The sequence below is a fragment of the Cynocephalus volans genome, chromosome 1 (assembly GCF_027409185.1).
Source record: "Cynocephalus volans isolate mCynVol1 chromosome 1, mCynVol1.pri, whole genome shotgun sequence".
Lineage (NCBI taxonomy): Eukaryota > Metazoa > Chordata > Mammalia > Dermoptera > Cynocephalidae > Cynocephalus > Cynocephalus volans.
In genome coordinates, this window is record NC_084460.1 from 279235103 (window position 1) to 279249549 (window position 14447).

The 14447-nt window shown below is 36.4% G+C and overlaps 1 protein-coding gene across 1 annotated transcript in view; it reads right to left on the reverse strand.

The window, feature by feature from the left end:
• ABCA12 (ATP binding cassette subfamily A member 12) overlaps positions 1–13916 on the reverse strand; it is a 157094-nt gene extending 143178 nt beyond the window's left edge. The window contains exons 1-2 of the mRNA XM_063101417.1: positions 13848–13916; positions 1163–1256 (exon numbers count right to left, since the gene is read on the reverse strand). Of these exons, the coding sequence (XP_062957487.1) occupies positions 1163–1256; positions 13848–13916 (163 nt within the window). The remainder of the gene's footprint in view (positions 1–1162; positions 1257–13847) is intronic.
• Between the last annotated feature and the right edge of the window lie 531 nt (positions 13917–14447).

The window sequence follows — 14447 nt, forward strand, 5'->3', positions numbered from 1 at the left end:
CGACTTAAGGCATGCAAGAACACAAACATCAATAGTACACAATGGGATTAATCTGTTGTAAAGAACTAATATACACACAATATGAAGAGAACAAAATTATGCTGCTTTTATAAACAACCTACTAAAATTTCATCAACAACTCTATTTAATGTCTTGTGCCAAAGTCCTTTAGAAATAAGTTACTATTCAAATGTAAGAAATTATTTATTCTAGCACCAAGATATAGATGTTTTACACTAATCAAGTCGATATTTTCTTTTGAATTACCCTATTGTACATGATTCAGGTAGATTCCACCATGGTTTTCACCTTATTTCTTAAGAGTAGGTGATTGAAAAACACTGTACCTATTATAAAAAGTCTCTAGCTTGTTACCATCTCTACAAAATAATTCGGCATTATATTCTTTTATATAGCAAATTACCATCATTTCACTGAAATACGATCTGATCTACAATTCGGCTGTTAGGAGAGAGAGCTGCTTTGTGAACATCTGTCTTGATTTTACTCATCTGCTAAGAAAACTGGCTCCACATGGAAAAAACAAAACCAAAAATAAGATTGGTCAAATCACTGGGGTTAAAAACCTCATTCTCCTCAGTTTGAGGACTTTTCTGAGTCCTTTCTGCATTTCCATTCTGAATCAGAAAGAAAAGAATGAGCTGAGTTGGGCATTCTGCCCATTGTATAACTTGGCAATGACTAAATGTAACTGAAACAGCACTAATTAGAAAACAATCTTCTCTTAAACTAACACATTAACACATTTACAGCACTCAAATGTCAGTTGATCAAATACGAGTCTGTCATTTGCACTACGGAAGTAAAGTGTGATCTAGGTTGAGATTGCTGCTTGTTTATGCTGTGTGTACCATGGTGAGATTTATGACATGAATAATAAATGAGTCAAAATTTTATAAAGACTAAAATATATTTTGGCTCTTACATGCTTCATAATTTTTTAGATAAATATTGTAGACTCCACTGACTAATTTGAAAAACTGAGGGGAAAAAACACACAAATTATTTATACAAAGTCATACTTCCAAGTGGAAACACTATTCAAAAATATAAATTTTAGAATGAAACATTCAAGTGATAGCAAAATAAATTTTAACTAGAATCCAAACATTGGGGAAATAAATGAATCTCATTTACTTACAAGTTGGTTTTGCTGTTGGAGGAAATTTGGTTCGGGTAATAGCCAAAATTATGAAAATAATGACTGGCCATAAGATCAAAACAAGTGTCCAAAGCTGAAAAAGAATGACAGGAAAAAAATGTTAATTATTTTGCTGGACCAAAAAATAAATGAATAAATACCCAAACAGAACCCCCAACACAGCTGACTACAAGAAGTATATCATACTATAATACTCCAGCACAAGCCAGATATTTGGCTGCTTTGAAACATTATTAATAAGAAAGAAATGAGAGATTTTTAAAAATGCAAAAGACCTTTAAATGAACATAAAAATTATTTTTCGAGGCTTAAAACCTTGAAATGATCTTCTGAAGGCCCCTTTTCAGTAACCTCTCATGACTCCCCCAAGAATGATTATATGGACATTCAAATCTGATCAGTACCTTCTTTACTTTAAAAATCTTTTAGAGTTTCTCAGCTGCCTGTTGGATAAGATTCAACGTTCTAAACAGAGCATACAAAACCCAATGTAATTTCAACCTAGGACTTTCTTACCATTTCCAGTGTTTGCACCCTCTGCTCAGCCAGGAATACTAGTGTGTGATGTCGGGTAATAGCTCAATAAATATTGTTGAACCAATGAATGAATGGACCAACAAATGAATACCTGAGTCAATGAGTGAACGAGTAAACAAGAATATACAGGTCCATGCAAACCCCCGTACTACTATAATCTCCTGTGTCTGCTTCTATCATACAACTTAACAGTCAATGTTTTTGCCTGGTTCCTGAAATAAACTGGCAGTTCTTATGTGGTAGGAACAGTGTCTTATTCATCCCCAAATTTCCACTACCTGGTACAAAATAGGTGCTCAAAAAATATATATACTGCCTTTAGATTTCTATTAGAGAATTTCACTCTAAGGCATTTCAGGAGCTGCTTTTTCTCCCCTGTAGACATTATCCAGTTTGAAAGACATTAACTGGTCAATATTTTATATACCTATAAAGTCGGCTCCAGAGCAGTGAAAAACACATATTCACAAGAACATTAACTGTGATATGCAAACAATTATAGTGCTCAAACCAAACCACAGAGAAAAAAACCTTACTCACATTTAATAAAGTTAAACTTGGAACTATGTTTCTGTCTGGTTATGCAGTCAGAATGATTCTCGTTTTTCCCCCCACCTTTTCAGAGACAATTTGCTTCTGCCAAAACTCAAACTATCTTACCTGCGGCTCTTAATTCTCCAAAACAATCCAAACCCATTCAATTATTAAACCTCAGGTAGCTCCTAAGCTAAATTTTCTACTAAAATTTCCATTGTGTGTTCAAGAGCTCTGCCCTCCTTGATGGTAGAATTGTCACCAACTTATTGGACTTTGAGTATAAGAGCAAGATTTTAAAAATGGAATTAGTTGACTGTAGATCTAAGGAGTCCTAAGGTGCTTGGTTTGATTGTAGCTGAAAAACACCCAGACAGCCTGGGCAACTTCATCTAAACCAGTGCTTCTCAAACACTGATGTGTACACCGAATCATCTGGGGATCTTATAACTATGCAGATTTGGATTCAGTAGATCTGAGGTGGGGACTGAGATTCTGCATTTCTAACAAGCTCCCAGGTAGGTAATGCTGATGCTGCTGGCCCAGGGACTACACCTTGAAGAGAGTGGATCTGAATGTATGGCACCCTACATGACTAGCAGGATTGTTTATAAAAGCCTGGAATATTTTTTGTTATAATGTTTCTTTGAATCACCTAATGGATAGAATTCAGGGCATTTGTAAACTTGGGTAGGAGATAAAAGATTACATTTTTATTTTCTCTAGTTTGTAATTGAAACTTGGCATTTCCATTGATAGTGAATGTAGGCAATGCAGCACAATGGCGTTAGAAGTATCTGTGACTTTGGCATTAATAGAAATCGTTGATATCTTTAAGTCAGAGTTGCAACAGATACCTCAAAGTGCTATTTGCACTCATCACTAGGTTAAAATTATAGTAGTTATGGGTTCATCAGACTTTTTATTTAATATTATAATAAAGAAACACAACTATTACCATATCATAAACTTGCTTTGCAATATGTTGATAAATGAATTCCAATATTGATTTTATTTGTCATCCCATTTATTTTATCTTATGAATTTGAAAACATTATTCTTAGAACTAGGGACATAGACTTGACTAGACTGCCAAGGACATCCATGGCCTTAAAGATGCTGAGGACCCTTGATCTGATTCAGCTACCTTTTTGCATTCTCTGGGGAGCAGAAGGTTAGCATACCTTGTCCAAAGTTGGGAAGCAGAGCAGATCTGAATCTCCAGACACATCAGCCAGGATTTTTTATAAGTATTGTGCTGCTTTGAGACTCAAATAAGAAAGCATTACAGAAAGTGTGTTGGAAAAATATGAGTACTACAGAAATATAAGACGTGCGATTTTTCTAGCCTAGTTTCTGTTATATTTGAAAATTAGAGTCTGTTCTTTAAAGATCCTGGATACAAGGCACCATTTTTATTTTATAAGACTCATTTGAAATGTAGACTATAAAGAACTAAGGTTAAAAAATTAAAATTTGTGGATTTATTGGTTTTGCATTTACAGCCATAGTTATTCTTTAGAGAAAGTATTCATCTGAGTAGGCTTAGTACCCCATAGCTACTTTCAGAAGCATCTATTCATTTTCTGTGGCAACCTCATGAGAATGCAGTGACTGAGATCAATTGTATTAATACAAATGCACATTTAAATAAGGTATATATATTATAGGCTATCTTTAAGTTTTGATTGATCTAATTTGATGATGCCATGAGGATGTTTCGGTAAATTTTGAAATTAATTTTAGACATGTTTTATTTATTTTTCCATTTCTTTCGGCCTTTATTTCCTTATGAAGGCTCTCATGTCATGTAAAACTTATAAATGTGTATGCTTCTCTCCTGTTAATCTGTCTTTGTCAGTATTATTTTCAGAATCAGCCAGGGATCTAAAGAGGGTCAAGGAAAGTCCTTCCTCCCCTACAGTCTCTTCTTTTTCAAACCTTGTTTTTATGATTGACTCTAAATCAAGGAGAACATGCTGCAGGGAGCAGGTATCACTAAGTTCAGGATTGTTAATGGGGAACACATCACACACTCAAAACTGCAGATTAAAAGTCAATGAATCAGGAGGGTTTTCTGCACTTAGAGGATATACAAATAGAACAAATCAATTAGACATGTTTTAAATCCAGACAAAAATGTAATCTGTATCAGAGAAATTTAAGGCAATTTAAACTCTTTTAAAAGCAAAAACCACAGCAAGCCCGTAAGCAAACTATGACCACAGATTTCCCTGAGATTTTAGGCCAGAGAGGTTCGGAGAACATTTCTGCCTATTGCATCGTAGAGGGATACAAAACACAAAGTATTCCACACTGTGAAGTTGGAAATGTTAAGGTTGACAATCACAAAAGTAAAAATAAATAAATAAATAAATAAATTGTCATAGCAGCAGGATTGTTCTTAACACCATTCTAATATTATTAGAAGCAACCTAGAAGTAAATGCAGAGTTGAGGATCCAAATACTAAACTGATGAGCCATGATTTTGTTTGTTTGCAGAAATATTGATTTTACATTTAGAGACATAGGAGTTGTTTGAAAACTTTGAGGAAAGTGGTTTTTAAAGGTTTAGCATTTTTGCTAGCATGTTAATGACCTCACAAAGCCTCTACACCTCATTTACATTCCATCTCCCTGCATTCTTGACATCTAAGGGCAGGTACATGCTGAATAGTTTACAATTCCTTAGTGGGCATTTGTGTCCTTTTATTTCTCCAGGATTTGTTTTCTACTGAGATTTCCCATTCTGTCCTCTGTCTCTTCTCCTTCCTTTCCTGAAAAATTCAGTCCAAATGTCCATAGGTGGGGCTCAGCCATGTTGACGCTATAACTGAGGGAGCCCTACTGACCCAGTGAGGGCGTGGATCCCTAGTAAGGTGAAGAGGACACCAGCACTGAGGTAACCAGATGTCAGTGTCATAACTCAAGTGGGGTGAAGAAGGTGTTGGAGCAGAGAGAGTGCAGAAGTAGTGGCAGGTGACTGTCTTCCTATGGAGAAGTTGACCAAAAAAGTGAATGCGAGTATATCCCCCATCAGGGGAACTAGGCTTCTCACTATTCATCAGGGGAATTATAAACATGGAGAAGAAGGAACTAGAATAAACTCTTTGGTGTTGGGTTAAAGATATGAGCATAAACTCCTTATTTCCAAAATGTATAGACATAAAATGTAGATATAAATGCATATGCATACATGTGTGTGCGTGCACGCGTGTGTGTTACAGTAATCCCCCCCCTTATCCACGGTTTTGCTCTCTGTGGTTTCGGTTACCCACAGTCAACTGCGGTCTGAAAATAGGTGACTACAATACAAGAAGATATTTTGACGGAGAGAGAGAAACCATAGCCACATAACTTTTATTAGAGTATATTGTTATAACTGTTCAATTTTATTAGTTATTATTGTTAATCTCTTACTGTGCCTGATTTATAAATTAAATTTTATATAGCTATGTGTATATTGGAAAACACAGTATACAAGTGTATAGGATTTGATACTATCCACAGTTTCAGGCACTCACTGGAGGTCTTAGAACAAATCCCCCGCGGATACGGGGGACTACTGTATTCATGTATTTCTTAACTTTCTGGTTCCACAAGTTGTTTCTGCCTCACCATGTATCTTCTTTGGCCCAGCCCAGAAAACAATCATTTTTTTCAGGAAATGCTAGCTTCTTTTAGTGGACATCTAGGTGCAAGCTATGATCATCGCTATTGGGAGGTCATGATTTCCATGGCTTGATAGAGCTAGAGACTATCTGCGGAAGACAGAGAAAGGTAGATACATGACAGATGACACATAGATGATAAATAGAAAGGTAGGTAGGTAGGTAGCTAGATGGATGTAGGTAGGTAGGTAGATTGCTAGATAGAAGGGTGATAGATACACTCCTCACAGAATAGCAGAGAATAATAAGGACACATCCAAAGACACAGATACAAGCAGCCTGCAGCCCAACTTGAGCATCAAATTTGACCCACCAGCCAAATTTAAACTTTAAAATACATTATGACAATAAAATATTATATCTAATTGATTAAAGTAGGAATCCATGAGTCTATGCAGATTTAGATAAATACATAAGCAAACAGATAAATAAATGGAAAGCCTAACCAGGAATGGGATATGTACATAGTCTCAAAACATTTCTCCACAAAGTAGGACAAATTGACCTCATGCACCACCTGATGGGATGCAACAGGAAGAAGACAGCATCCTTCTGTGATATTCTTGCCCAAGTTGAATAAGCTGACTCTAAAAATGAGGAAAGAACAGGTACTCTACAAAACAACTAGTGTTGAACATTCAAAAGTGTCAAGGCCATGAAAGTCAAGGAAAGACTGAGGAACTGTTACAGGCTGAAGGAGCTAGAGACATGAAAACTAGGTGCAGTGCGTGATTCTGAACTGGATTCTTTTGCTCTGAAGGACACAGTTCGGACAATTGGTGACGCTTGAATTGGGTCTGAGAATTTGATGGTGCTATCAAGTTATGTCTCCTTGTAGAAAATGACCACTAAAGTATCCAGAGTAATGGGGCATCAATCTCAAATGGCCCTAGGGGAAAAAAGTTATCCACACTGTTCTCGCAACTTTTTGTTAAATTGAAATTGTTTCAAAATAAAAAAGTTTAGAAATTATTTTAAAAACCTCTGCATTTTTTAAAAAATCCAGAACCAATTTTAAAAAGAAAGCAAAAGATGAGACAGGAAAAGAGATATAAGCAAACAAGCTTCATATCCAGGAATTCTATCCTGTTGCATGTAGGTGGTAAGGTTTGGGGAATTAATGCTGATGCCAGGGCACATTTCAGTGACCATGCAGGCAGTAAAGTCACACACTGAAAATTATAAGTTTACATCTTAGGCAATTCTTTGAATCAATCAAATGTAAATTCATTCCAAAATTTTAATTTAGAGCTGATAGGTAGTTCCCATGAACTAAATTGAATAATCTAGTAACATTTGCCTCTGCATTTGCTAAGAACTATTGTCTCAAATATTTGAAAAATCTCACAAATCTAACTTTCTGAAAAATCAGGGCAAAGCATACAATTTCAACTTTAGACCGTTCATACTCCATTACTTTGTCAGAACCCTTTACTGTGATTCCTACCAGTCAATTTGATTCTGTTTGTGTCTACCATTGTTATTCCTTTCTTATCATTTTCACTAAAAGGTAAATAGGAAAATAAAAATCCAAGTGAATTTTACATTAATAAATATGACTACCTATTTTAAAATTTGAGGAAACTACTTTAAAATATGGTTTGAAGACTGTGCATTTAATTACCGTATCTTTATTGTCCTAGAGCAGAGGTCACAGATGGGCGGTAGACAGACCAAGATTCATGGAAGTTTTCACTTTCTTGCACACAGGTTTTATTGTTGTTTTTAATGGAGTTTGAATACCTTTACACAGAGCATACACTCTCTAGTCCATCATAGATTTCACTATTTTCTACTTTCTTGTCCCTGCTGCACTTCACATAGTCACATTACCTGTCTTGCCCCTACAGGCATTTGAATTTGTGGCCCTTACACTAGAGTGGTTTGAAATTGGTTGTCAGAAATGAATGAACTGAATGTCAGTAGAATTTCTAAATTTCAATGTGGTTTTTGTTTGTTTGTTTTTGATTGTTTGTTTGGTTTTTGCCTGACTCTAAAAACAAAAATAAAATGTCTAGGATAAAGAGTCTCCGTTCTCCTCCATGGAATTACGGTACCGGAGAGTCTTAAGGAAACTAAGAGTTCGACGTACAATACAGTAATCATTTATGTAAGGTTTATACACTCATTAATATAACAAAAAGTTGTTGAGTATCTCCTGTGTACCAGGCACTGAAGATAGAGGAATAAAAGTTTTCAGTCTTTCGAGCAGGAAAACATTAAAAAATAGTAATCACAACTGGATGGAGTGGATAATGCTATCACATAGAAAATAACGTGTGGGAGAGGAAGATCAATCAGGGAAAGCTGCGACTAAAACCTGAAAGAGAAAAATACGGTGTCACAGAAGAGATGTGAGTTGGGTGAATCGTGAGAAAGAAGTGCGAGTATCTCAAGCAGAGGAAACACATAGGTGAAGACCCACAGATGGGTGCGAGAGTAGAATATTCCAAAGGAGAAATGTCCAGAATAACTGGCACATCCGTTGTTAGCAAAAACATCTGTGCCGTATGGTTGTCTGTATTCTACTTGAATACTTCCAGTGACTACAGGTTTGCTCCTTCACGAGACATCTTCATCAGTGGACAACTCATACTGTCTGACATTTTTGCTTACACTAAGGTGAAATCTTCCACTCATTTTTCTAAGTTTAGCCTCCTCTTCCACATAAGAATTCTACAAGTGTTTGAAGAGAGACAAAGTCTCCTTTCCTCCTAGGTACCTTCAACAATTCTCTGTAATATGTTGTTTCAAAATATCTTCCCCAGGATGAATGAATTCTTGTTGTCAAGTGGTCTTGTCAGAATTCAATATAGCACTTCAAAAGATAAGAGCTAACACACCGACTGCTGAGAACGTACAAGGTGCTACGTTAAACACTTAACACGCATATCTCATTTGACGTAATCGCCTCATTTTTTCTTGTAGATGAGAAAATAGAACCTTAAAGAGACTAGATAAGCCTTCTTTCCACAGTCACTAAGCAGTAGAACTGGTGTTGGAACCCAGGAAGTCTGGCTTCAGCCCCAGCACAGTTAATCATTAAATTATATAGTTAAATCACTATACAATAGATTACGGGCTCTCTTTGATCTGAATACTATACTTTTATTAGTTTACTCCGTGAAAGCATTGAAAGTCATTTAAAAGTTTTCCTGCAGCCTAGGATCATAACTTTTTATTACAGACTTGAAAATTATAATTGCCCAACCTTCCATATATAAAGCACTGTCTCTTCCTTTTCTATTTCTTTCTTTCTGTGTTGTTCTATAAGACAAGGATGACTTACTTGATGGTAGCAAGTGGTTTACATTGTGAAGTAAGAGCTTGATACTTAAGATCTGGAATAAACTTGAGTTCCCATGAGGAACCTCAGTTTCCCGCTGAGAAACCTTAGCTATCCCATGAGGAAATAAAAATAGCATAGAATTCTTAATAAATTAAGCTTTCTGCGATACAACACTGCCACTCATATAAATGACTCATCTAAAAACTGGGATCAAGAAACTCTTCTGAAATCCATACTCACAAAGTACAATAATAATGCATTTTGGAGACTGGTGGATTTTTTCCAATGTATATGGAAACAGCACATTTTTATTGGATTTTAAGCCAATCTGTTTCTCTATTGATTCCATTTTTGAAACATCTTCACCTCATTTACTTTTCATTAATTGGTTAAATTAATAAAATGTCACTGTTTATTATCTGTTAGGGACCATAATCAGCAGGTAGAACTAAAAATTTTGAGCAATTAAAAAGGATTAAGGAAATAAATGGTACCAATCCAGGAGAGGTCAAAGAGATTGGAACATTTGACAAAATAGTTAAGTATATTGTGCAGGACCTAGTTTATTTTAATCTCATTTAAAATTAAATTCAGAATTAGGGTTTAAATCCTAAATTGCTTTCATCAAAAAATGATTTTAATGCATAGACCAACCTGCTCCAAAATTTTGAAGCCAAGCTTCCCTCCTCTTTCTTTAGGTGGGGATTGGGGGAGGAAATGTCAAACTTGATCCAGAATGTCAGACTTTAGCAGATTGTGGGAATGTCTGTGTTAGAAAAACTAGTTCTGTCATCAACTGTGCTAAAGTGTGATCCACTATCTAAACAGTTACAACAGAAAATTAACAACTAAAGTTAATTTTCCTCCTTCAGGTCAGAAGGCTGGAATTAGGTTCCACTTCGGTAGAGATTTGAAGTCACTCCTTGATAAGCCTATTTAGGACCCATCTTCTTTTTTTTTTTTTTTTTTTTTTTTTTGTCTTTTTCATGACCGGCACTCAGCCAGTGAGTGCACCGGCCCTTCCTATATGGGATCCGAACCCGCGGCGGGAGCGTCGCGGCGCTCCCAGCGCCGCACTCTCCCGAGTGCGCCACGGGCTCGGCCCAGGACCCATCTTCTTAATGGAAAATAAGCTGTTATCTTGTATTATCTAGTCTTCCAGCCTGCATCTATCTACTGTCTCAGAATCTGTTTCCTGTCATTAACTAGCATCTCATTAAGTGAGCCTCCTTGTCGCTAACCATCTCTGCTGGAATGTTACTCCATTTTTCCATTATTTTAAAAGTTAAAGTAGAAGCCCAGCATGGTAGCAAATGCATTGAATTGATTTTCTCTATCACCTGACATTCCTGTTGGTGCTTAATGAATTTTTTTCACTCTTCTTTAGTTTTCATTCTTTTGCCATATAATTGAGAATAGGTATTACCACAAATATTTAAAAAACAGCAATATCTAAGGCCTCCTTAGAAGATATGATCTCTTTCTTTTTTGGTGGGCTGGACTCTGAGCAGGGATCAGAGAATGTTAGAGAAGAAAACCCAGCTCAGAAGCAATGGAGAAGGAGCTGGAGAGAATAGATTGGAAAGAGAATAGATTGAATAGAGAATACTGGAAAGAATAGATCTATGGTTGGGAAAATACGACTTTGGTCCTTAAATTCACTGTGGGACCTTGGATTAGTCCCTTGAGCTCTCTGGGACCCCGTAAAATTAAGTCAGTTAGATAATCCCAAATATTCCAGAATTCTGATATTTGATTTTACAAAAAAGATAGGTATTTACTCCAAAAACAATTTTGAAGGAGGTCACAACAAAGTTAAAGATCCCTTTTTTCGTAGCCAAACTAAACATTTAGCTTATTTCTTTCTCTTTCTGTTTCTCAGACTGTATAACTGTATCTCTTCTCTCACTTTCTATTCTAGCATACACTTTTATAATAAATATATTTTCTCAGTAATCCCCAATCTACCTTCATATTTTCATTATATATTTCTTTATTTCTCTCTTTTTTTTCTTGTACTTCATTTGTTTCTCCATTAACATATTTCTAACTTCTTCCTCTATAGACTATTCTTCCCACCAACTGGCTTTCTGATGGAATCTCTAAAAAAACTTCATGGCAGTGAAGCTGACGTTTTTCTCCAACATTCTGTAAGGAGTATACATTGGAAAGTGTCACACAACTTAATTTCTACTTTCCTGGGCATAAAAGCATATTTTTAAGGTAGTGTTTTCAGAATGATTAAATAGAGATTAAAAAATACTTGCATTTTAAATGACTGCTTGATTGATGACCAAGTCCAGTTTTTACAAAAAGACTGTCTTCTCAAATTTATATGCACCTTCTCTTCACATTCCCTGTCTTCTAATTTGTCTATATTTTCTCTTTTCCAAATTTTTTTCATTTTATCTATTTTTATATCTTTGACCCTAACTTTCCAATCTCCTATTTTCTCATTTTTTTTCTCTTAAGAGTAATGCTACCACACATACAGATATATCCAGTCTACCGGTGTGCTGGATTCTTCTTTCCAACCAAGACACTGGGCTACCCACCGGCAAAATTGCAAAGAGCAAAATGTATCTTTCTTTGCCCTCTTGCCTTCCACTTAGAACTGTGTTTCCTTCTCCTTTTGCCACTATCATCTTCTACACATCTCTCGTGTCCCTCTGGTTGATCATAATGAATCCTGGTGGGCTTTTTGGATGGTCCCAAATTCTGGACTTTTTCTGACCTTACTTCCTGCAACAAGGCAGCCATCCTGAGTCCCATTCTCTCTAGGAGCACTTAAGATCTAAATCATTCCATATTCCCAAATGACTTAATAGCTCATATATTCACCTTCCCCAGGAAAAGTATAATTACCAGGGGCTTTGGGGGACTATAGCTAAATGGAAACAATACAAGGTATCATAGTGAAAACACATTTAGCACACCTGATTTGCATCTCTTCAAAGTACACCACCGTGTCCTGCAGAAACTGACTAAAATGGAGAAAACCCTGAAGTAGAAAATTTATATACCCACTACTCTACAGATGAGAAAGTAACTTGTCATTAACATTTCTAAAGGTAAAATTTTTCAATGAAAAAAATTTGTTCGCCTGAGATTTCTGAGTGGTTTTTTTAATATGTGTAATTTTTTAGGAACTTTTTAATGTAAATTTTTTTCTCTTTCCCACATGCCATTCTTCTGGATTTTCTTTAAGCATTAATCTGAACAAAATAAGACACACACGTTGCACCAACTCCTTCAATAATGTATTTGCCAAGTGTCTCACCATTTATAAAGCACTTTGAAATACATTAGATTTGGTTCTTCCCCTCACTATGAGTTAGACACAGAAGACCTCATGCCCACTTTACAATGGGAAAACCAATGCTTAGAGAAATTGTCATTTACCACTTAAGTCATGTGAGAGCAGTGACAGGACCCCGACTCTGACCACATCCACATACCCAGGACTCTTCCTGCTGCATGCCACACAGAATCAACCACATGATAATACGGGAAGTTTTTCATTTGTGTTTCTTTTCCAGTTAAAAACAAACAAAAATATTAATGATTTCATAATTTGGGGTCCAAACCCCACACCCATGCAATCACATGACACCCTATGATTTTAAACCCTACCCACCAAATTCACAAAGGTGAGTGAACGTTTACTTCTTACTCTTAATACACATATGAGAGCATTCAAATAAAATGTCAGGCACTGCAAGCAAGCCTCAAGTGAGATAAGGTGCAGAGACAAAGTGTTGGTTTATATGATGCATATTATTTGCATAATATTTATATTACTCATTCAAGGCTGGGAATTACCACTCTAAAATGAAGTATACTGAATACTTTTTTGGATTTCCCTCGTGTTCATATATTCTTCTGAATATATGACAATTCACAGAAACCAGTTCCTTTCTCAGTCTCCCTGGATTAGATCTGGTGAGGATCTAATAGCTGGCTTTGTAATTTAAAAAAGCAAATATTAATGTAAGAACACAAGAATGTTTCAATGAGCAAAGAGAAGACAGACTGTAGCAGTAAAGTTAAGTGATTCAATGGTACTCTTAAAACATGGCACATATCTATACTCTTGTTTGGCACTTCCGGTAAATAATTTTTAGATACTAAAATCTCTTGGAAGCTTTTCTATACTAAAGCCTTCAAAACATTTCTATTCTATATCTTACTTTTCAACCAAACTTTCTATTGCTTTTGGTTTTCCAGTATATTTCTTCCCATTCACTGAACCTTTATAAATAATACTTTGCTTTTTTTCATCCCATTTTTTACTAAATACATTAAGAAAAATTCTGAAAGCATATTGGCCTGAATCCAGAATTCAACACTAGTTCCAATCCAACCAGTAACGAGGCATATCCTTTTCTTTGTCCAGGGCATGTCCTGGTTTACTCTTTTAACTTACTGAAGTCAAAAGGCTGCTTTGGGGGCATGTTAACACACGCCCCATTAGGTATAAGACAGAGATATGAAGTCGAAATGTCTTACTTACTTACTGCTTTGGAAAATGCCTTGAAACTCTTCTCTTTGTACTTCTCATTAACATCACAGTTTAGGATTGCCTGGAGTACTGCCCCGTGCCTCACACCCCACCCTTTTTTTTTAACTCACCGGCTGTCTTTTGACCCCCAGCCAATTTTTCCAGACCAGGATCTGAAGCTGATGAAACTGGGAAGCCATCCTTCATCCACCCAAATGAGAGAGTTCCTCTGTTTTCCTCCACTCCTATGAAGAGTTGATGCCCCGTCCAACTTGCTGCGTGAGAGAGGGTCAGCAGCCTTTTCACGGCATAGCTTCCTCGGGGGCTGGGGTAAGAAACCCACAGTTCAGTTGTTCCTGCTGGATTTTTCCCTGTGGTTAATCCTTAACCAAGAAGCAAGTCTCAACCAACTCTTCTTCCAAAACAAGGACCTAGATGCCTGTCTTTCAGTGGCTCCTGCTTATTTTAAAATAACATCCAGTTAGTACTTGTTGCTTGTAGTCCAGACTCGAGGCAGAATGAGTATCATTCAGATAATGCTCCACTGTAAAAAAAAAAAAAAAAAAAAAAACCCTGAACCCACACCTCCTACTCTCCATGATATTAACTGCCTATCCACACCTTCGGGAAGGTGTCACCTGCACTATGCGCGTCATAAGGAATTAGGTGGGACCCTTGCCAGGCCAGTAGGACTTGTCCTACATTCTCTTGCCTTCTTTTCCTGCACACAG